The sequence below is a fragment of the Coregonus lavaretus genome (genome assembly GCF_964263955.1).
Source record: "Coregonus lavaretus genome assembly, chromosome: 16".
Lineage (NCBI taxonomy): Eukaryota > Metazoa > Chordata > Actinopteri > Salmoniformes > Salmonidae > Coregonus > Coregonus lavaretus.
The window spans coordinates 40,287,777-40,312,335 of NC_140003.1; the positions used below are offsets into that span (position 1 = coordinate 40,287,777).

The 24,559-nt window shown below is 44.1% G+C and overlaps 1 protein-coding gene across 4 annotated transcripts in view; it reads right to left on the reverse strand.

Annotated features, from left to right (window-relative positions):
- The window catches only part of LOC311143947 (beta-galactoside alpha-2,6-sialyltransferase 2-like), a 71,159-nt gene that overhangs the window by 18,538 nt on the left and 28,062 nt on the right, over window positions 1–24,559 (reverse strand). For all 4 annotated transcript variants that reach the window (XM_084179847.1, XM_084179848.1, XM_084179849.1 and 1 more), the window contains exons 2-4: window positions 10,429–11,549; window positions 6,666–6,763; window positions 4,827–4,928 (exon numbers count right to left, since the gene is read on the reverse strand). In XM_084179847.1, the coding sequence (XP_084035973.1) occupies window positions 4,827–4,928; window positions 6,666–6,763; window positions 10,429–11,455 (1,227 nt within the window). In that variant the 5' untranslated portion in view covers window positions 11,456–11,549. The remainder of the gene's footprint in view (window positions 1–4,826; window positions 4,929–6,665; window positions 6,764–10,428; window positions 11,550–24,559) is intronic.

A 24,559-nucleotide genomic window follows, 5' to 3' on the forward strand; every position in this document is an offset into this window, starting at 1 on the left:
GACCAAAGAGATCTCCAAGGATGTCAAGGACAAGATTGTAGACCTACACAAGGCTGGAATGGGCTACAAGGCCATCGCCAAGCAGCTTGGTGAGAAGGTGACAACAGTTGGTGCGATTATTCGCAAATGGAAGAAACACAAAATAACTGTAAATCTCCCTCGGCCTGGGGCTCCATGCAAGATCTCACCTCGTGGAGTTGCAATGATCATGAGAACGTTGAGGAATCAGCCCAGAACTACACGGGAGGATCTTGTCAATGATCTCAAGGCAGCTGGGACCATAGTCACCAAGAAAACAATTGGTAACACACTACGCCGTGAAGGACTGAAATCCTGCAGCGCCCGCAAGGTCCCCCTGCTCAAGAAAGCATACATGCCCGTCTGAAGTTTGCCAATGAACATCTGATTCAGAGGAGAACTGGGTGAAAGTGTTGTGGTCAGATGAGACCAAAATGGAGCGCTTTGGCATCAACTCAACTCGCCGTGTTTGGAGGAAGAGGAATGCTGCCTATGACCCCAAGAACACCATCCCCTCCGTCAAACATGGAGGTGGAAACATGCTTTGGGGGTGTTTTTCTGCTAAGGGGACAGGACAACTTCACCGCATCAAAGGGACGATGGACGGGGCCATGTACCGTCAAATCTTGGGTGAGAACCTCCTTCCCTCAGCCAGGGCATTGAAATGAGTCGTGGATGGGTATTCCAGCATTACAATGACCCAAAACACACGGCCAAGGCAACAAAGGAGTGGCTCAAGAAGAAGCACATTAAGGTCCTGGAGTGGCCTAGCTAGTCTCCAGACCTTAATCCCATAGAAAATCTGTGGAGGGAGCTGAAGGTTTGAGTTGCCAAACGTCAGGCTCGAAACCTTAATGACTTGGAGAAGATCTGCAAAGAGGAATGGGACAAAATCCCTCCTGAGATGTGTGCAAACCTGGTGGCCAACTACAAGAAACATCTGACCTCTGTGATTGCCAAAAAGGGTTTTGCCACTAAGTACTAAGTCATGTTTTGCAGAGGGGTCAAATACTTATTTCCCTCATTAAAATGCAAATCAATTTATAACATTTTTGACATGCGTTTTTCTGGATTTTTGTTGTTGTTATTCTGTCTCTCACTGTTCAAATAAACCTACCATTAAAATTATAGACTGATCATTTCTTTGTCAGTGGGCAAACGTACAAAATCAGCAGGAGATCGAATACTTTTTCCCCCTCACTGTACATGCCATTCAGCCGAATCCATTTAAAATGGAACATGTATTTGTTATGGTCTGACACTCTAGGTTAAATGCCTGGTACTGGTTAAACAAGTTAGTGTGTAATTGGATAAATAGTCGAGTGAGTCCCAGTGCAGGATGTAATTGCCTGGGAGGGTGGGTGAGGGCTCTGGAGAAAGACAGGCAACCTGTCGGACTGCCATTCAGCTCTCTGCTGTTACCAAGGAGCTCCACACATCAGCTCCACGCCTCAGCCACAGCAAATTGGTATGATAACAAAGCAAGCGTTGAACGGAGCGAGCTGGACGCATATATAAACATTTTGACACTGGCAAACAGACCTGCAATCAAGTACACACACACACAGGGATACACATTTTTACAGCTGTTATTTTCTGTCGGCTGGGAGTCTAGTGAGACCAATTTGAGCAGGGTGAAAAAACAATTGTTGTGCAGACTTTCCATTTACATTTTAGTCATTTAGCAGACGCTCTTATCCAGAGCGACTTACAGTTAGTGCGTGCATACATTCTTTTTATATTTTTCATCCTGGCCCCCCGTGGGAATCGAACCCACAACCCTGGCGTTGCAAATGCCATGCTCTACCAACTGAGCTTACATCCCTGCCGGCCATTCCCTCCCCTACCCTGGACGACGCCGCCCCATGGGTCTCCCAGTCGCGGCCGGCTACGACAGAGCCTGGATTCGAACCAAGATCTCTAGTGGCCACCACACCACTTTAGTGGTGTGAATAAATGTTTAATCAAATTCTGGGCTGATAAGTGTTCATTAAATTAAGAGTTGTTCCTAATGAACGGTCAGAAGTGCTGAGTGATGGATGGCAGGCAGCTCTCAGAGACGGAGAGACGGAGAGAGACAGCGCAGCGCTGGAGAAAGACAGGGTCAGCAAGTTAACAGCCTGACGTCTGGGCTCTACTGAGGTAAAACTTCTAAACACACACACAATAGTGTGTGTAGATCTGTGCAACAATCTTTTGCAACAATTCAGGCAACACCTGCTAACAGTCTCCACTTATGTTCGCTCCTGTTTAATTAAACACTGTTTTAGTCTAAAAGCCATCGTAAAATGTATTAATCAGAGAGAGAGAGAGAGAGAGAGAGAGAGAGAGAGAGAGAGAGAGAGAGAGAGAGAGAGAGAGAGAGAGAGAGAGAGAGAGAGAGAGAGAGAGAGAGAGAGAGAGAGAGAGAGAGAGAGAGAGAGAGAGAGAGAGAGAGAGAGAGAAAGAGAGAGAGAGAGAAAGAGAGAGAGGACAGAATGTCTCCTGAAGTGATGACATAAAAGACCTGGGCTAAGGACTAAATAATTCAATATATATTAGAAAAGAGAGGAGAGGAGGAGGAGGATAGGGTGAAGTAGGGGGGTGATTACATTTCCAAGTGCAATTCCAGGAGGATTAACCTGCCGGACCCAGGAGTCTCATGAAGTCTATTAATCTCTGATACACAATGATCATCATAGCCTTGTCCTTTTCCTCGGGACTTATTACTGAGCATACACCTCAGCTCAGAGAGCGGTAGGGATAGGGGGGGAGATAGATGAAGAATGAGGATGAGAGAGGATGAGAGAGATGCTGATTGGTCCTGTGGCTGACGTGATAGTCTCTGAATAAATAGAGGTGACAGGAGGAGGGGGAAGAGAGAGAAAAAGAAAGCGGGGGAAATGAGGAAAGGGAGAGAGGGAAGGAGGGGAGAGAGAGAGAAGGGGGAAACCTAAAACTAGCAGCTTTATGACTGTCAACATACATGTACAGCTGAAGTCGGAAGTTTCCATTCAACTTAGCCAAATACATTTAAACTCAGTTTTTCACAATTCCTGACATTTAATCCTAATAAAAAGTATCTGTCTTAGGTCAGTTAGGATCACCACTTTATTTTAAGAATGTGAAATGTCAGAATAATAGTAGAGAGAATGATTTATTTCAGATTTTATTTTTTTCATCACATTCCCAGTGGGTCAGAGGTTTACATACACTCAATTAGTATTTGGTAGCATTGCCTTTAAATTGTTTAACTTGGGTCAAACGTTTCGGGTAGCCTTCCACAAGCTTCCCACAATAAGTTGGGTGAATTCTGGCCCATTCCTCCTGACAGAGCTGGTGTAACTGAGTCAGGTTTGTAGGCCTCCTTGCTCGCACACGCTTTTTCAGTTCTGCCCACAAATTTTCTATAGGATTGTGGTCAGGGATTTGTGATGGCCACAACTTTGTTGTCCTTACACCATTTTGCCACAACTTTGGAAGTATGCTTGGGGTCATTGTCCATTTGGAAGACCCATTTGCGACCAAGCTTTAACTTCCTGACTGTCTTGAGATGTTGCTTCAATATATCCACATAATTTTCCTTCCTCATGATGCCATCTATTTTGTGAAGTGCACCAGTCCCTCCTGCAGCAAAGCACCCCCACAGCATGATGCTGCCACCCCCGTGCTTCACGGTTGGGATGGTGTTCTTCGGCTTGCAAACAACCTAGTTTTAACTCCAAACATAACGATGGTCATTATGGCCAAACAGTTCTATTTTTGTTTCATCAGACCAGAGGACATTTCTCCAAAAAGTACGATCTTTGTCCCCATGTGCAGTTGCAAACCGTAGTCTGGATTTTTATTGATTTGCACTTTTCGCACTAAAGTACGTTAATCTCTAGGAGACAGAACGCGTCTCCTTCCTGAGCGGTATGATGTCTGCGTGGTCCCATGGTGTTTATACTTGCATATATTGTTTGTACAGATGAACGTGGTACCTTCAGGCGTTTGGAAATTGCTCCCAAGGATGAACCAGACCTGTGGAGGTCTACAATTTTTTTCTGAGGTCTTGGCTGATTTATTTTCATTTTCCCATGATGTCAAGCAAAGAGGCACCGAGTTTGAAGTTAGGCCTTGAAATACATCCACAGGTACACCTCCAATTGACTCAAATTATGTCAATTAGCCTATCAGAAGCTTCTAAAGCCATGACATAATTTTCTGGAATTTTCAAGCTGTTTAAAGGCACAGTCAACTTAGTGTATGTGAACTTCTGACCCACTGGAATTGTGATACAGTGAATTATAAGTGAAATAATCTTTCTGCAAACAATTGTTAGAAAAATTACTTGTGTCATGCACAAAGTAGATGTCTTAACCGACTTGCCAGTTTGTTAACAAGACATTTGTGGAGTGGTTGAAAAGCGAGTTTTAATGACTCCAACCTAAGTGTATGTAAACTTCCGACTTCAACTGTAGGTGGTGATAAAGTGGAAACCGGAGAGATTTCAAGGACACGTAAAATATGTAAAAGGGAGGAAGAGGATGGAGGGCAAAAGAGGAGAAAGGAGGAGTGTGGGGTATAGAAAGTTTACATGATGTAGCATCCTGTCCCTTCAGGCCGTGGGTTAGAGAGACAAACGGGGCTAACTCTTCCACAACTACAGGTCCTCATTAACATTACTGTCCTCCACCCATTCAACAGGACTTTGGGGCTCTGCTGAGCGACGCTCTTTAAAGAATCGCCTTTTAGATGCCGTTACTGGGCCTCTCAGAGAGGAGTGGGCAAGGTAAGAGTAGAGAATAGTGTCTTGTTCAAACACACACACACACTCACACACACACCTTGTGTAGGTTGACAGCGTACGGAGCAGGGTCCCAGGCCACCAGAGTCACGTTCTTATACAGGGAGCTGGTGTTGAAGCGGTGCTTGGGATTGGCCAGGATCTGTAAAGGGGAGGGGTCAAAGTTTACACTGGAAACTAGATGCAGCACTGCAGTGCCCAAACAAGTGAAAACACACACTCTCCATAGGGCTCTCTCTCTAACCATGGTAGCTGTGGGTCCACAGTAGAATGTGCTCAGCGGGTGCTTGGATTATTAGTGTCACAGTAGTAGAATGTACTAGTGAGTGTGTGTGTGTGTGTGTGTGTGTGAGTGTGAGTGTGAGTGTGAGTGTGAGTGTGTGAGTGTGAGTGTGTGAGTGTGTGTGTGTGTGTGTGTGTGTGTGTGTGTGTGTGTGTGTGTGTGTGTGTGTGTGTGTGTGTGTGTGTGTGTGTGTGTGAGTGTGTGTGAGTGTGAGTGTGTGAGTGTGTGTGTGTGTGTGTGTGTGTGTGTGAGTGTGAGTGTGTGTGAGTGTGTGTGTGAGTGTGTGTGTGTGAGTGTGAGTGTGTGTGTGAGTGTGTGTGTGAGTGTGTGTGTGTGTGTGAGTGTGAGTGTGTGTCAGTGTGTGTGTCAGTGAGTGTGAGCGTGTGTTGTGTGTGTATGTGTGTGATTACTCCATTGTACTCTGTGCTGAGAGTGGGAGTAGGGAGAAGATGGCTCAAGCTGTGGTGATTCCCCCGTACTCATAATGCCTCTGGTATCAAGGAGGGTGATCACTCCACTTACTGGAGGACAGCTGGTTCACACACATACACACGCTCATTACACACTTGTGCCTGTGACTGTGGCCATGCTTAGATTGAATCACATTGTCATTCAAGTGCAAATCAGGCTGATATGTCTGGACGCATGTTGTTGTGTATCTGAATGAGAAATGGCCCATTCAAAATGCTGAACCACTCCTCAGAAATGGTACTTGATTGCAGGCACATATTCATGCTGTGTTGTGAGACCTCTTGTAGTTCCTCTTGGTCTTATTACATACATACACACACACACACACACACACACACACACACACACACACACATACACACACACACACACACATACACACACACACACACGGCGGTTTGACGTTTAGATGGGCTAAATGGAACAGTAACTGACATCTGGACACTGACTGTAGGCTTATAACCTCTAACATGTAGCGTAATATAATATGAACTCCTGCATAATTATGAATTTCTTGTAGTAAAATGGTAACTACACCAAATGTTGATTTTGTCTCGGGAACAGGACAGGAGAAATGTGATTTATTTCTTTCACCATCTCTTGAGAGAATGCGAATGCGCGGTTAGGAACTCAATATTTTTCATCAATTGACACTGTTACATTAAACTGACAGTATTTCAAACGCATAAATGCATCCAAGTCGAACTGAAATCTCATCAGAAACATGGTTGATCGTTTTTGCAGCGTTTCATTTCTTGAAAAGAGGTCAAACTGATGTCATTTGGAAATGTTGCACGGGAATAATTTTTATGTTTTCCTCCCCGGCCCCTAAACGTCCTCGTTGCACAAGAGAAGCAGAAATGAAAGAAAACTTTATGATGTCAGATTATTGATGCATTCATTCTATTGATTTATGACATTATTCTGGTGAGCAGCGCTTTATTTATTCTTCTGGGGCGACAAGTTATGACAGAAGACAAGCTGCGTGTATCTTATTACAGAAATGCCAGAAATGATAACCAGAAAAATATCTCAACTGGGCTTAAAAACATTTTTTTTATTTTTTTTATTGCACCCCCTGTGAAAATAAATAATTCCTTCATCACTGGACTGACACACACACACCTGCGAGTTAATGACGCGGATGGTGGTCTTCTTCCCCACGTCCCTCTCATAGCCCTCTGTAGGTGCTGTGTTGAACCGCATAACTGCATCATGGGAATCTGGGGGACAGACAAAGACAACATAAGTCAATTCAATATCACTCAACTAACAAAATCAAGTGTCACTCAACTAAGAAAATCAAATGTCACTCAGCTAAGAAAATCAAGCGTCATTCAATTTAGACAATCAAGTGTCATTAAACTAAGTCAAAGAAAAATATGGAAGGCCAATCAATCAAGTGCTCATAAAGGACCAGCCCCTAGATGGCATCCAACAGTCTGTCTTCTCTTTACTCTGGCCAAATACTATGATTTAGCTGGTCTAGACTGTTTACTCTGGCCAAATACTATGATTTAGCTGGTCTAGACTGTTTACTCTGGCCAAATACTATGATTTAGCTGGTCTAGACTGTTTACTCTGGCCAAATACTATGATTTAGCTGGTCCAGACTGTTTACTCTGGCCAAATACTATGATTTAGCTGATCCACACTGTTTACTCTGGCCAAATACTATGATTTAGCTGGTCTAGACTGTTTACTCTGGCCAAATACTATGATTTAGCTGGTCTAGACTGTTTACTCTGGCCAAATACTATGATTTAGCTGGTCTAGACTGTTTACTCTGGCCAAATACTATGATTTAGCTGGTCTAGACTGTTTACTCTGGCCAAATACTATGATTTAGCTGGTCCAGACTGTTTACTCTGGCCAAATACTATGATTTAGCTGTTCCAGACTGTTTACTCTGGCCAAATACTATGATTTAGCTGGTCTAGACTGTTTACTCTGGCCAAATACTATGATTTAGCTGGTCTAGACTGTTTACTCTGGCCAAATACTATGATTTAGCTGGTCCAGACTGTTTACTCTGGCCAAATACTATGTTTTAGCTGATCCACACTGTTTACTCTGGCCAAATACTATGATTTAGCTGGTCCAGACTGTTTACTCTGGCCAAATACTATGATTTAGCTGGTCTAGACTGTTTACTCTGGCCAAATACTATGATTTAGCTGATCCACACTGTTTACTCTGGCCAAATACTATGATTTAGCTGGTCTAGACTATTTACTCTGGCCAAATACTATGATTTAGCTGGTCTAGACTGTTTACTCTGGCCAAATACTATGATTTAGCTGGTCTAGACTATTTACTCTGGCCAAATACTATGATTTAGCTGGTCTAGACTGTTTACTCTGGCCAAATACTATGATTTAGCTGTTTAAGGCCATCGGTCTGCATGGTGGCTCTGGGGAATTAGAACAAACAGGATTCACACACACACAATGTTCACCTACAGCTCAAAACAGACAAACAGGGTTAAATGCACAAAGAACACAACATATCTATAGAGAGAAAGAGAGTGCGAGAGAGAGCAGGAGTACCTGCATCTTCTTTACCTCTAGTGATACACTGAGAAGCCTGGCAGTGGAGCTGAAGCTCTTCACAAGTAAGTCTCCCTGACCTGAAAGAAGGGACCGCTTTCCCTTCACCCTGACTGCTCCTCTCCTCCCTCCATCCCTCCATAGTGACAGAAAAAGCCCTCTGCTTTCAGCCATAGCCAAAACACTTGTGCTGAATGACTGGTAGGTGTGAATAGCCATTTGACATGAACATTCCGGTACATGAACGATCTGGTGCAGGATTCAGCTCTGTGCATTGATGTAACAGCGCATGACAGTTTCACTACTCATAGACACAGAAAGAGTGCTGCCTAGTGGTCAACGTGTGTAACTGAAGGGACTTTGACAGGCACTGGTCTGCTCTACCAGTACGAACTGTACATTTTAGTCATTTAGCAGACGCTCTTATCCAGAGCGACTTACAGTTAGTGAGTGCATACATTTTTCATACTCGGTTCCTTGACAGCAATTTTGCTCTCTGAGAACATAAATGTCAGCCAAAGTGCAATAAATCCACACATATGAATGAAAACATCACTGTGGCGTCAAATTTGTTTTGCCTTTTAGGTACAAGCTAAATGTAGGCTAGTTAGCTACATTGTAGATATCTGAACGGTGCTAGTTAAATAAATACATTATAAATAATTTAGATAGCTAATAAACTGTAAGGAATATATGATAAGCTACATGTCCTCATTCTTACCTGCATAACCAGCGTACAGCCATAATAGTGAAAAGATGGATATAATGCTACACATTACCACGCACAACCACAAACCGAGATGTAGCGATTAGCTAGCTGGCTACTACTAGCTTTTTTTCAGGAGGAGGATTGCGATCATGGCTAGATGATATACGGTTTATGTCAAATTGATGTATAAAGTAGATTTTTCTTGCATTTCAGTTAACCCGAATCCTTTTCCTAACCTTAACCTAATTATCCTAACCTGCTACGTTAATTATCCTAACCTGCTACGAAAAGTCAATTCTGACAAACTGTATCCCATCTAGTCAATACCGTGTAACAAATGGAACTGCTCGCATTAGGTGCGCAGTTTAGAACTGGACATTTTCCGCGAATTGCATTTGGGCAAATGTTTGAAAATGAAGTTTTATTAGCTGCTTCATTACAGGAGTTCCATGTTCAATAATAGGTTACAGCCTTTTGACTGTGAGAAGATAGGCTTGCTAATGTTGTATGTTAATGAATAATGTCCGGTCCTTGTATGCATGCATAGTATCAGAGAGGAAGAGACGAAGCGAGAGATTTCACTGTCGCCAAAATCTGTCCAAAATAAGTCAAATGCGTTTCTATGGGCATATTTTGGGCCTAAACTTGTCGCCTGCCTTCCCATCTTGGGACGACTCCCATTGTTATGGCGGAAACATAAGCATCTCGTCATTATATACAGATTACTGGTAGTATTTTCTGTTGGTCACGTCATTGTACTTTGTGAGAAAAAAAAAAAAACGTTTGTTTACTGGTTCATGAGGGTCAGTTAGTCGGCAGCAAAATTTACCTACATTTGCATCACTAATCTACATGGGTGATGTGAACTAACTTGATTCGTTACCAGAAGGGTTCCTTTTTTTCTCCAAAGTGAGCCATCTGTCCCTGAGTTCACACTCTCCCCATGCACCATAGAGCCTCAAACACAGAGAACAGAACACACAAACACACACAGGTAACACAATGCAGTTGGCCAAAGTATTCTAAAAGTATATAGAGGATTTCCAAACTAACTCATCAAGACCCTTCTGGAGATCTGATTGGCTTTGAATTACTTATGCCAAAGCCCTTTCAGCCAATCACAGAGATTGTTACTACAGGGTGACCGATGTCTGCTACTCAGTGTGTGAGAGACAGTATAAAGCCCAAGCCAAAACGTCTCTCTGCTACAATAAACTAACACTATGCTAGAGGCGAATGGGGAAGTCCATAGAGTTACATGACAATTTTACTTTCCAATCAATGCTGTGGATGTCACGGCGTAAAGAGCCATCATTCTCCCCTCACACAGACAGACTGCCACAGAGGCAGGGTTGTCACAGAGAAAATTGATCAGGATCAATGCTGTATTTCACACTCTGAGACACACAGTCATAACACAGTCACAAAAGTGTCACAACACATAGGGTATTATTCATTAGGGTATTAGGGAAAAGGGAAAACAAAGTTGTTTTTTAATCTACTGTACTGATAAAAGCTTCAAGTTTCCCAGTTCTCCTTTAATCCCTTCATCCCATTTAACCTGCATTCCTACATCCCCCTGTCTTCGATCTCCTTCCCTCCCCTCCCTCCCCCTCTACCCTCCACTCACCGATCTCCTTCCCTAGGCCTGAGTGCAGAATAGCCCCAGCAGAGGACACCACAGCACAGCTCCTGAAGCCCCTCTGGCCCCCCTGTCTGTAGAGCTTCTCCAGGGCCAGGCGCGGTACCAGGCGGGCCCAGCCCAGCGAAGAGAAGGGCTGCTCGGACCCGTCCAGCGTCCTCAGCCGGGCCTGGTCCTTCAGCTCACACAGCAGTTCCCTGGGGCTCTGGGCAGTCCGCCGGCCTCCTTTATAGGCCACGTGGTGCTTGTTGGCGCTCAGGTAGTTCCGCAAGGAAAGCTGCAGTTGCGGGGACAGCATCCCAGAGGACACTTTGCCCCGCCAGAGTCGCTGCAGCAGCGGGGAAGACTTGGAGAAGTAGTCCTCCTCTAAATCATCCTCTTCTTTTCCTCGCCTCTCCCCCCCATGCCCCCCCACCATGGTCCTCCTCTTGTGGCTGTTGTTCGTCTCTACCCCCTCCTCCTCCTCTTCGTCCTCACGTGAGGACCGGCGCGTGGTGCGGTTGGGCCCCCGGTCGGAGGCGGTCCAGGCAGTTCTCTCACGGCTGCGAGTCACCGTCTGGTCGGAGTGGGAACCCACGTTCTCCGTGCTGAAGGAGGACCAAGCAGCCAGGGTCTGGGGGTCCAGGTAGTCCTGCTGCTGGTGGCTGCCCCCCTCCCTCTCCTGGCTGGTCCCGTAGCTCAGCTCCAGGCCAGGCTCTGGGGTGGTGGAGGTGGAGCTAGGCTCTGAGTCTGGGTAATGGTTAGGGTCGGAGTCGGGGTAGGGGATGGTAAAGGTGGTGTAGGTGGGTTCGGGCCGGGAGCCTATGATGGAGCGGTGCTGCTGGTGGGGGGTGCCTTGGATGGATGCCAGGCGCCGTGTGTCGGGGTGCTGGGAGAGTGAGGAGCTGGCGGAGGTATGTGGCTCGTTGTACACGTGGGTGTCCAGGAAGTAGGAGAGCAGAGCCAGGAAGAGGAGGGCCCACGTCAACATGCCCACCAACAGCAGCCTCCGCCACTGACGCATACTGGACTTCATCTCCTCACACTCTCTCACACACCTATACGCACACCAGGCCAGCTCCAATCAGTAGTCAGAGGCCGGGTCACAGCAGAGAGGACAGCCGGACGGCCTGCAGAGGTGAGAGGTCAAAGGTGACAGTTAGTCTTCATCTAAAGTGGACCTGAATGTTTTGACTTTGATTAAAATGATAAATCCCCAGTCTTTTCAGAGGTTTTGGTATTAGTGTGTGTGTGTGTGTGTGTGTATCTTATTGTATTTTCCAAGACTTCCCTCAGCTGGTACCCCTAAATCACCTGGTACCCCTAAATCACCTGGTACCCCTAAATCACCTGGTGCCCCTATACAGTGGGGGAAAAAGTATTTAGTCAGCCACCAATGGTCCAAGTTCTCCCACTTAAAAAGATGAGAGAGGCCTGTAATTTTCATCATAGGTACACGTCAACTATGACAGACAAATTGAGAAAGAAAATTCCAGAAAATCACATTGTAGGATTTTTTATGAATTTATTTGCAAATTATGGTGGAAAATAAGTATTTGGTCACCTACAAACAAGCAAGATTTCTGGCTCTCACAGACCTGTAACTTCTTCTTTAAGAGGCTCCTCTGTCCTCCACTCGTTACCTGTATTAATGGCATTTGTTTGAACTTGTTATCAGTATAAAAGACACCTGTCCACAACCTCAAACAGTCACACTCCAAACTCCACTATGGCCAAGACCAAAGAGCTGTCAAAGGACACCAGAAACAAAATTGTAGACCTGCACCAGGCTGGGAAGACTGAATCTGCAATAGGTAAGCAGCTTGGTTTGAAGAAATCAACTGTGGGAGCAATTATTAGGAAATGGAAGACATACAAGACCACTGATAATCTCCCTCGATCTGGGGCTCCACGCAAGATCTCACCCCGTGGGGTCAAAATGATCACAAGAACGGTGAGCAAAAATCCCAGAACCACACGGGGGGACCTAGTGACCTGCAGAAAGCTGGGACCAAAGTAGCAAAGCCTACCATCAGTAACACACTACGCCGCCAGGGACTCAAATCCTGCAGTGCCAGACGTGTCCCCCTGCTTAAGCCAGTACATGTCCAGGCCTGTCTGAAGTTTGCTAGAGTGCATTTGGATGATCCAGAAGAGGATTGGGAGAATGTCATATGGTCAGATGAAACCAAAATATAACTTTTTGGTAAAAACTCAACTCGTCATGTTTGGAGGACAAAGAATGCTGAGTTGCATCCAAAGAACACCATACCTACTGTGAAGCATGGGGGTGGAAACATCATGCTTTGGGGCTGTTTTTCTGCAAAGGGACCAGGACGACTGATCCGTGTAAAGGAAAGAATGAATGAGGCCATGTATCGTGAGATTTTGAGTGAAAACCTCCTTCCATCAGCAAGGGCATTGAAGATGAAACGTGGCTGGGTCTTTCAGCATGACAATGATCCCAAACACACCGCCCGGGCAACGAAGGAGTGGCTTCGTAAGAAGCATTTCAAGGTCCTGGAGTGGCCTAGCCAGTCTCCAGATCTCAACCCCATAGAAAATCTTTGGAGGGAGCTGAAAGTCCGTGTTGCCCAGCGACAGCCCCAAAACATCACTGCTCTAGAGGAGATCTGCATGGAGGAATGGGCCAAAATACCAGCAACAGTGTGTGAAAACCTTGTGAAGACTTACAGAAAACGTTTGACCTGTGTCATTGCCAACAAAGGGTATATAACAAAGTATTGAGAAACTTTTGTTATTGGCCAAATACTTATTTTCCACCATAATTTGCAAATAAATTCATAAAAAATCCTACAATGTGATTTTCTGGAGAAAAAAAATCTCATTTTGTCTGTCATAGTTGACGTGTACCTATGATGACAATTACAGGCCTCTCTCATCTTTTTAAGTGGGAGAACTTGCACAATTGGTGGCTGACTAAATACTTTTTTCCCCCACTGTGTATATATATATATATATATATATATATATATATATATATATATATATATATATATATATATATATATATATATATATATATATACACACACACACACACATACATACACCTGTTCTGAAAGGCCCCAGAGTCTGCAAAACCACTAAGCAAGGGGCACCACCAAGCAAGCGGCACCATGAAGAACAAGGAGCTCTCCAAACAGGTCAGGGACAAAGTTGTGGAGAGGTACAGATCAGGGTTGGGTTATAAAACAATATCCCACACTTTCAACATCCCACGGAGCACCATTAAATCCATTATTAAAAAATTGAAAGAATATGGCACCACAACAAATCTGCCAAGAGAGGGCCGCCCACCAAAACTCACGGACCAGGCAAGGAGGGCATTAATCAGAGAGGCAACAAAGAGACCAAAGATAACCCTGAAGGAGCTGCAAAGCTCCACAGCGGAGATTGGAGAATCTGTCCATAGGACCACTTTAAGCCGTACACTCCACAGAGCTGGGCTTTACGGAAGAGTGGCCAGAAAAAAGCCATTGCTTAAAGATAAAAATAAGCAAACACGTTTGCTGTTCGCCAAAAGGCATGTAGGAGACTACCTAAACATATGGAAGAAGGTACTCTGGTCAGATGAGACTAAAATTGAGCTTTTTGGCCATCAAGGAATACGCTATGTCTGGCGCAAACCCAACACCTCTCATCACCCCGAGAACACCATCCCCACAGTGAAGCATGGTTGTGGCAGCATCATGCTGTGAGGATGTTTTTCATTGGCAGGGACTGGGAAACTGGTCAGAATTGAAGGAATGATGGATGGCACTAAATACAGGGAAATTCTTGAGGGAAACCTGTTTCAGTCTTCCAGAGATTTGAGACTGGGACGGAGGTTCACCTTCCAGCAGGACAATGACCCTAAGCATACTGCTAAATCAACACTCGAGTGGTTTAAGGGGAAACATTTAAATGTCTTGGAATGGCCTAGTCAAAGCCCAGACCTCAATCCAATTGAGAATCTGTGGTATGACTTAAAGATTGCAGTACACCAGCGGAACCCATCCAACTTGAAGGAGCTGGAGCAGTTTTGCCTTGAAGAATGGGCAAAAATCCCAGTGGCTAGATGTGCAAAGCTTATATAGAGACATACCCCAAGAGACTTGCAGCTGTAATTGCTGCAAAAGGTGGCTCTACAAAGTGTTGTCTTTGGGGGTGGGGTGAATAGTTATGCATGCTCAAGTTTCTTTGTCTTATTATTTTGCATCTTCAAAGTTGTGTAAATCAAATGATACAAACCGCCCAAAAATCCATTTTTATTCCAGGTTGCAAGGCAACAAAATAGGAAAAATGTCAAGGGTGAATACTTTCGCAAGCCACTGCATTTACTGGGCTACTGTGAAGTGGGTCCAGTTAAATGAGCGATGGGACGAATGGTAGCCTATTCTAACTTGTTGTAGGCCTATAGGCTATTTCACGAGTATGAAACTAACACAGTCAGAAAATGTGAGGAATTTATTCTGCAATGATCATGGAAACTAAATAGATAATAGGAAACATGCCTATTTCTAATTATTTTAGAATGAAAAGATAAAATAAATAGATTTTCGCTCTTCTCACTAAATTATTGCATCTTGTTATTATAGTTAGCTACCTGTTCTTTTGTTATGAATAAGAGTGTCGTCATATATTCCTGCACAAGGCTACTTCTAGTTTCTTGCAATGCAAGACTTCAACCACTAGAAACTGTGCGGCAGGATAAGCACCTTCACTTTTTATAAATGCCCATTTTTGCGTGAAAACTGGCTCAGGCATGTTTTGGGGCATATTTTGTGCATACGCAACATTTATAAATGAGGCCTCAGAGCTCTATCAATCAAACACATCACTTCCTCAAAACAACTACAGTGTATGTTTTGTAGTAAAGGTTTCTCTTGAACTTCTGCTAACTCTAACGGCCTAACCCGTTCACAGGCTGTATTCTCTTTAACACTATGTTGGATATTTAGCTGTACAGTATACTATGGATGATCTGACTATGATGTGAAATTCTGTTACAATACGCAAGCACAAGCACAAGCACACACACACACACACACACACACACACACATACACATACACAGAGTAATAATAAATAAACCATTAAATTGTTTGACACTTCAACTGCACGGTTCTATTAATATGTTTTGGGCCTGTATTGTTGGAACACATCTCTGGAGACGGGGAAACTATGAGAGGGCAGGAAACGCCTTCTCTCCTAATTATGGTTCTCCAGCCCTGAGGGCTGACCATGCAGTGGCCAAGCCCAGGGAAGCAGCTGTCTCAGGGAGCCCCTGTGGTTGTCCAGACCTCCCACACCAGGCCACACAGGGAACCCTGGGCTACACTGAGTCAGAACTGGGATGAGGCCCAAGGGAGGACAGATAGAGGAAAAGGTACACACACCCTGGAATATGAAATACAAGGAACCAAAACAATTATTGTATATATACACTGTATATATGAGAGTGAGAGAGAGACAGAGAGACAGAGAGACAGAGAGAGAGAGAGAGAGAGAGAGAGAGAGAGAGAGAAGAGAACACTCATTCACAAAATACAAGGAAAGAAAAAAATAGTATGAATACACTGCATGGTATGTGGACACCTGCTGGTCGAACATCTCATTCCAAAATCATGGGCATTAATATGCTTCTATAACAGCCTCCACTCTTCTGGGAATGCTTTCCACTAGATGTTTGAACATTGATGCGGGGACTTGCTTCCATTCAGCCACAAGAGCATTTGTGAGGTCGGGCACTGATGTTGGGCTATTAGGCCTGGCTTGCAGTCGGCGTTCCAAGTCATCCCTAAAGGTGTTCGATGGGGTTGAGGGCTCTGTGCAGGCCAGTCAAGTTATTCCTTCTCCACCAAACTTTACAGTTGGCACTATGCATTCGGGCATGTAGCGTTCTCCTGGCATCCGCTAAACCCAGATTTTTCCGTCGAACTGGCAGATGGTGAAGCGTGATTCATCACTCCAGAGAACGCGTTTCCACTGCTCCAGAGTCCAATGGCGGCGAACTTTACACCACTCCAGCTGACGATTGGCATTGCATATGGTGATCTTACGCTTGTGTGCAGCTTCTCGGCCATAGAAACCCATTTCATGAAGCTCCCGACGAACAGTTCTTGAGCTGATGTTGCTTCCAGAGGCAGTTTGGAACTCTGTAGTGAGTGTTGCAACCGAGGACAGACAATTTTTTGACTCACGAGCGAAAACAGGTCCCCGTTTTTTACGTACTACGTCATCCATTTCGTATGATATGTTACGAATCTAATTCATACAATATGTTATGAATTTGTTGTGCTAAATAAGATCCCGTACTGCATCTTTTTCTCCCCAATTTCGTGATATCCAATTGGTAGTTACGATCTTGTCTCATTGCTGCAACTCCCCAACGGGCTCGGGAGAAGCGAAGGTCGAGTCATGAGTCCTCTGAAACATGACCCGCCAGACGACGCTGGGCCAATTGTGCGGCGCCCTATGGGGCTCCCAGTCACCCAGGCCGGCTGTGACACAGCCAGGGATTGAACCACAGGCTGTAGTGGCGCCGGACCGCTGCGTCACTCGGGAGGCCGGACTACATCTTTAATATCCAATTGTTTCAGATCTCTAGAAGCATTCTCACCATTCACACAGTCCCTGTAGGTCTACACACTCAACACCATCTTTTTAATACTCTCTAAAATCCCTCTGAGAAAAAAGAGAGAGTTAAGAACATTAGCCTAAGCGTTAGCCCTTTACCCCAAGGAGGTTTGTGGTCGTTACTTTACATGGCAGACCAAACCACATACTGAAAGAGAGAGAGAGAGCAAGAGAGAGAGGGGAGGGGGAGAGAAACAAAGAGAGACACAATGAGAAACTATTGTATGTGTGAGAGAGAGAGAGAGAGAGAGAGAGAGCAAGAGAGAGAGAGAGAGAGAGAGAGAGAGAGAGAGAGAGAGAGAGAGAGAGAGAGAGAGAGAGACAGAGAGAGAGAGAGAGAAAGAAAGAAAGAGAGAGAAAGAGAGAGACAGAGAGAGAGAGCGAGAGAGAGAGAGAGCGAGAGAGAGAGATAAAGAGAGAGAAAGAGAGAGACAGAGAGAGAGAGACAGAGAGAGAGACAGAGAGAGACAGAGAGAGACAGAGACAGAGACACAGAGACAGAGAGACAGCGAGAGAGAGCAAGAGAGAGAGAAGGAAAGAAAGAGGAGCTAGGATGAGAGATGGGGATTAGGGTGTGGGAGAGCAAGGGAATGAAAGAGAGGAGAGACAAAAGACATGGCAGACAAATATACATTTTTGTCATTTAGCAGACGCTCTTATCCAGAGCGACTTACAGTTAGTGAATACATATATATATATATATTTTTCATACTGGTCCCCCGTGGGAATTGAACCCACAACCCTGGCGTTGCAAACGCCATGCTCTATCAACTGAGCTACATCCCTGCCGGCCATTCCCTCCCCTACCCTGGACAACTGTGCGCTGCCCATGAGTCTCCCGGTCGCGGCCGGCTGCAACAGAGCCTGGATTCGAACCAGGATCTCTAGTAGCACAGCCTTAGACCACTGCGCCACTCAGGAGACTACAACAGAGATACAACAGATATAGAACTACAAATATACCTGCACAAATCTGTCAAACAGAAGACAGACGGACTAGTCTCTCAGTTTATGCGCTGGTTGATAAGACTTAGTGGCTTGCAAAAGTATTCACCCCCCTTGTCATTTTTCCTATTTTGTTGCCTTACAACCTGGAATTTAAATGGATTTTTTGGGGAGGTTGTATCATTTGATTTACACAACATGCCTACCACTTTGAAGATGCAAAATATGTTTTATTGTGAAACAAACAAAAAATCCCAGTGGCTCTACAAAGTCAACACTTTGTAGAGCCACCTTTTGCAGCAATTACCGCTGCAAGTCTCTTGGGGTATGTCTCTATACGCTTGGCACATCTAGCCACTGGGATTTTTGCCCATTCTTCAAGGCAAAACTGCTCCAGCTCCTTCAAGTTGGATGGGTTCCGCTGGTGTACCGCAATCTTTAAGTCATACCACAGATTCTCAATTGGATTGAGGTCTGGGCTTTGACTAGGCCATTCCAAGACATTTAAATGTTTCCCCTTAAACCACTCAAGTGTTGATTTAGCAGTATGCTTAGGGTCATTGTCCTGCTGGAAGGTGACCTCCATCCCAGTCTCAAATCTCTGGAAGACTGAAACAGTTTTCCCTCAATAATTTCCCTGTATTTAGTGCCATCCATCCTTCCTTCAATTCTGACCAGTTTCCCAGTCCCTGCCAATGAAAAACATCCCCACAGCATGATGCTGCCACCACCATGCTTCACTGTGGGGATGGTGTTCTCGGGGTGATGAGAGGTGTTGGGTTTGCGCCAGACATAGCATTTCCCTTGATGGCCAAAAAGCTCAATTTTAGTCTCATCTGACCAGAGTACCTTCTTCCATATGTTTAGGGAGTCTCCTACATGTCTTTTGGCGAACAGCAAATGTGTTTGCTTATTTTTTTCTGCCCTTGAGGAAGGCTGTTAACCCACACATCTGCTCAGAGGGGTTAAATGCGGAAGACACATTTCGGTTGAATGTAATCAGTTGTGTAACTGACTAGATACCTGACTAGATAACTGACTAGATACACCCTTTAATTTTCTCTTTACACATCCTTTATATACAGTGGATTCGGAAAGTATTCAGACCACTTGACTTTTTCCACATTGTTACGTTACAGCCTTATTCTAAAATGGATTAAATTGATTTCCCCCCTCATCAAATCTACACACAATACCCCATAATGACAAATCCAAAACAGGTTTTTAGAATTATTTGCAAATGTATTAAAAATAAAAAACTGAAATATCATATTTCCATTTACTCAGTACTTATGCTGCCTGCCAGGATCCGTCTCCACTCTCTCCCTGCTCCTCACCTACAGGTTCACCCTACTCCACTTGCAGGGGCCAGAGAGGTGATATTACTCTCATATCCAATACTGTATCTACTAACTGCTAGCGTTTTAGTTTGTCTTGCTGAAATGGCATATTGGATCTCCCAGCTCTAGTGCTAGTGGAGTGAAACGCCAGCTCAGAAGGTTGCTATGCTAACCCCCCTAGTTTGGCTTGGAGATATTCAGGAATATTCCTGAATGAAATATAAAATAACTGAAACGTAAACAATGTTAAAGAAATCCCATAATCCCCATGATTGAGGTTGGTCCGAGTTGGCAACCCTGCTAGGTCCTTTTACCATCAAGTTTCTTATAGCTGCCACAGGATAGCATAGGACTGCATCAGAGTACGCTGATGTAAAGGGTTATAGTAAAGTACAGTAGGACTGTTCCATTGGATTAAGGCTGGATTGAGCAGCAGTATGTTATAAAATAGGATTACTCCTAGATAGTAGAGGATAGGATAATGTAGAGTGGTGAAGTGAACTGTTAAGAAAAAAAATTAAAGCATGCATGGATCAGATGACCTTTCCAGCAGATCTTCCGCTCACGCCCACTCCCTCTCATTCTCTCTCTCTCTCTGCCTCTCTCTGAGATTATCATCTCAACTCCACCCTCATGCCTAGTGTCTGGCCTAGAAACCACAGACTGCTCAGGCAAAAAGAGAGACACTTTCATCCACCAGAAAAGACAGAACAAATATTACAACAAATATTATGGATAAATTCCAAATATATGAATTAATCAACAACAACAAAAAGTAAATTATATCATAAATAGGACTGGTGGAGTTGTCACTGTCGTAGAAATATTTGACTAGAAAATAGTCAACTCAAAAATATCTCTCAAGAGACCGGAGTTTGTGAATCCAAGAATTACATTTACATTTACATTTACGTCATTTAGCAGACGCTCTTATCCAGAGCGACTTACAATTAGACTTTATTGCATAATAAAGCCGAGCTTGCTCCATGGAACAACTGTCTCTCTTTTGCTTAGATATCTCTTATATAACACACAAATGCACAGTCATGTATACATAGCTTACAAAGCTACTCCCTTTAAGATCACTGATTAACTTCTTTAACTGCCACGCCACTATTATCTTTCAAAGTCCAACAACACATGTTGTTTACTCCAAAAGACCATGGGCGCCTTTCTATATGGCCTCTTCCCCTTATCTCATTATATTGGTGGCAGACCCTTTCTCAAAAATAATACACATACATACATTAAGGCATGGTTACACACTGTATTGGCTATATTGCTTATTTAAACATACATCTGAATTATAGAATGTCAATCATGTTTACTATATTTTACTTTTGACATTTCCCAACATTTTGCCTTAATGATACATAATTTATTACTATATCACACATGCAGGTAACAAAAATATATGGAAATGTCTGCTCTATCCAAAATTACAACAAACTGATTGCAGCATTTCCACAAAAATGGTGGAGGCAAGTGGAAGGGGGAGAAGGTAAGGAACTTGTCTGTTGGCCCTACATTAGAAGGTAAGGAACTTGTCTGTTGGCCCTACATTAGAAGGTAAGGAACTTGTCTGTTGGCCCTACATTAAAGACCACAATTGGTTAAAAAAATAAAAGAGATAAATAAAAAAGTAGACCAGTTCCATTTAAGGACCAACAAATTGACAGCTGCGCCATACAGGTTGCAAAATGCCGGTTCCATGGAACATGGTTTATGAATTATACACAAAACAACGCCTGATTCCAAACTTGAGTTTTTCAATTTAAATTATTATACACAATTATTACAACCAATAGAATGTTATGTATATGGGGGATACAATCATCCCAGCTCTGCAGACTATGCTGCAAAGAGACAGAATCATTAGATCATTTGTTTTGGTACTGCCCATCAGTGTTAGGGGAAAATAATACACCTCCCCCCCCAAAAAAAAAAAAAAGAGAGACAAAGACAGGAAGGGAGAGAGAAAGAGATAAAGAAGGAGAGAGAGAGATGTGAGGAGAAAGAAAGATGAAAGAGAGATGCAGGAGGAAGAGAGGGATGCTGAGGAATGGAGATGGAGGGAAGCAGAGATCTCTGTTGGAGTGAGGGATAATCTGTTGTTCATATCTCCTCCTCATCCTATGAGCTAAATATTGGAGGGTAAATCCTTCCCACACACTCAGGCAAAACCTTAATCCATCGGCCAACAATAACGTTATTTCAGAATAAAAACACTTATCTTCTCTCCTTCCTTCCTACCACATTTTAGTCATTTAGCAGACGCTCTTATCCAGAGCAACTTACAGTTAGTGAGTGCATACATCTTTCATACTGGCCCCCCGTGGGAATCGAACCCACAACCCTGGCGTTGCAAGTGCCATGCTCTACCAACTGAGCTACAGGAGGCCACCCTCACTTCCCTGATACTTTGTGTGTACAGGTATGTGTGTGTGTATCCAAACTGAAGATAGAGAGGTAACTATAATACTCGCAGGATGAACGATAACATGAACCAGAGAGGAGAAGAGTTAATGAAGGGCTTGACTGAGACAATAGAACTCCCCCATTTCTCATCAATGGTCTGAACGAGTGACATCTGATGTTTCAGTCAGAAGGGTAGAAAAAAAGGGGGAGAGAGGGAAAGAGATGGGGGTGAGAAATAGAGAATGTGAACCTGTCTTAGAAGCAGCCAATAACAGCCAGGCCAGGCCCTGAAAAAAGCTGTGTGAAAACAGGAGAGCTGTAGGCCGTTGGCCCTGCCCTGCTCACTCCCATTCTCACACAGTCTTCTAATGCAGGGGTTCCCAAACTTGGTCCTGCTAGGGCAAAAAACTAAACGTGAACACAGGGGGGGCCCCAGGACCGAGTTTGGGAAACCCTGTTCTAATGCTAGATTCCAAAGAGAATAGCTGGGAAAAGGTGTGTATATGTGTTTTTATGTGAGCGTGAGTGTTTGTTTGTTTGTATCCTCTATTTTCATTGCAGAGCTACACTGTACAGATCAGATATAACAGCCTAACAGTTCCTTGAAACAAATGTTCGTAACACCAGTTGAAGCAGCTCTCAGCTTGTTGGGGTTGGGGCTCAGGTTGGGGCTGGAGAGAGAGTGACTTAGCTTTAGCTGAGGGTAGGTTCAGGCTGGGAGAGCCTGCTGGGTTAGGGCTAGGGCAGGAACAGGCCAGCAGAGCGCCTGTTATTATTGGGTCTTGTGCAACGAAGTGGCTGGGGAGAGTCGATTAGGCCTAGATGAATGCCTTCGACAGTCTGTCTCTGTGTGTGTGTGTGTATACAGTGCCTTCAGAAAGTATTCACACCCCCTTAACCTTTTCCACATTTTTTTGTGTTTATCCTGAATAGAAAATGAATTAAATTGAGATTTTTTGTAACTGACCTACACAATACCCCATAATGTCAAGTGGAACTGTTTTTATTGTATTTTTTACAAATGAATTAAAAATGAAAAGCTGAAATGTCTTGAGTCAATAAGTATTCAACCCCTTGGTTATGGCAAGCCTAAATAAGTTCAGGAGTAAACATTTGCTTAACAAGTCACATAATAAGTACACAAAAAAAAAAATGTATGCACGCACGACTGTAAGTCGCTTTGGATAAAAGCGTCTGCTAAATGGCATATTATTATTATTATTATTAAGTAATAGTGTTTAACATTATTTTTTTAATGACTACCTCATCTCTGTACCCCACCCATACAATTATCTGTAAGGTCCCTCAGTCGAGCAGTACATTTCAAACAGATTCAACCACAAAAACCAGGGAGGTTTTCTAATGCCTCACAATGAAGGGCACCTATTGGTAGATGGGTAGAAATTAAAAAGAAGCATACGTTGAATATCCCTTTGAGTATGGTGAAGTTTTAATTACACTTTGGATGGTGTATCAATACACCCAGTCACTACAAAGATACATGCATCCTTCCCAACTCCGTTGCCGGAGAGGAAGGAAGCCGCTCAAGGATTTCACCATGAGGCCAATTGTGACTTTAAAACAGTTTAATGGCTGTGATAGGAGAAAACTGAGGATGGATCAACAACATTGCAGGTACTCCACAATACTAACCTAATTGATGGAGTGAAAAGAAGGAAGCCTGTACAGAATAAAAAATATTCAAAAACATGCATCCTGTTTGCAACAAGGCACTAAAGTAATAACCCAAAACATTTGTACAAAGTCTTATGTTTGGGGCAAATCCAAAACAACACATTACTGAGTACCACTCTCTGTGTTTTCAAGCATAGTGGTGGCTGCATCATGTTATGGGTATGTTTGTAATTGTTAAGGACAGGGGACTTTTTCAAGATAAAAAAGAAACAGAATGGAGCTAAGCACAGGCAAAATCCGAGAGCAAAACCGGGTTCAGTCTGCTTTCCACCAGACACTGTGAGATGGATTCACCTTTCAGCAGGACAATATCCTAAAACACAAGGCCAAATCTACACTGGAGTTGCTTAGAAGACAGTGAATGTTCCTGAGTGGCCGAGTTACAGTTTTGAATTAAATCTGCTTGGAAATCTACGGCAAGACTTGAAAATGGTTGTCTAGCAATGATCAACAAACAATTTGACAGAGCTTAAAAAATTAAGGAAATATTACATTCACATAAGTATTCAGACCCTTTTGTCAGAAGAACCGATGTGGATGTGGTGGAGGAGTCAGGCGCAGGACACAGAGGCTTCGTCCAACAGACTTTACTAGTCAAAAGTGCAAAAATACAATACACGGCCTCGAAACAAACAGAGGCGAGTGAATACGTAAACCATACGTAAACACTAAACAAACAAACAGAGCATCAACACGCAGCTCCGAAATACAGGCAGACAACAACACACAATCTAATCAATACAAAACAGGGAACTTATAGGACACGTAATCAGAACACAAACAGACACAGGTGTACAAGACAGACCAAAGCAATCACACCACGAAACATTCAACGGTGGCAGCTAATACTCCGGGGACGGCGAACGCCGAAGCCTGCCCGAACCAGGAGGAGGAGCAGTCTCGGCCGAAACCGTGACAGTACCCCCCCCTTGACGCGCGGCTCCAGCCGTGCGCCGACCCCGGCCTCGGGGACGGCCAGGAGGACGCGGACCCGGGCGCGTGGGATGCCCACGGTGGAACTCAGTCAGGAGGGATGGATCTAGGATGTCCCTCCTAGGCACCCAGCACCGTTCCTCCGGACCGTACCCCTCCCACTCCAC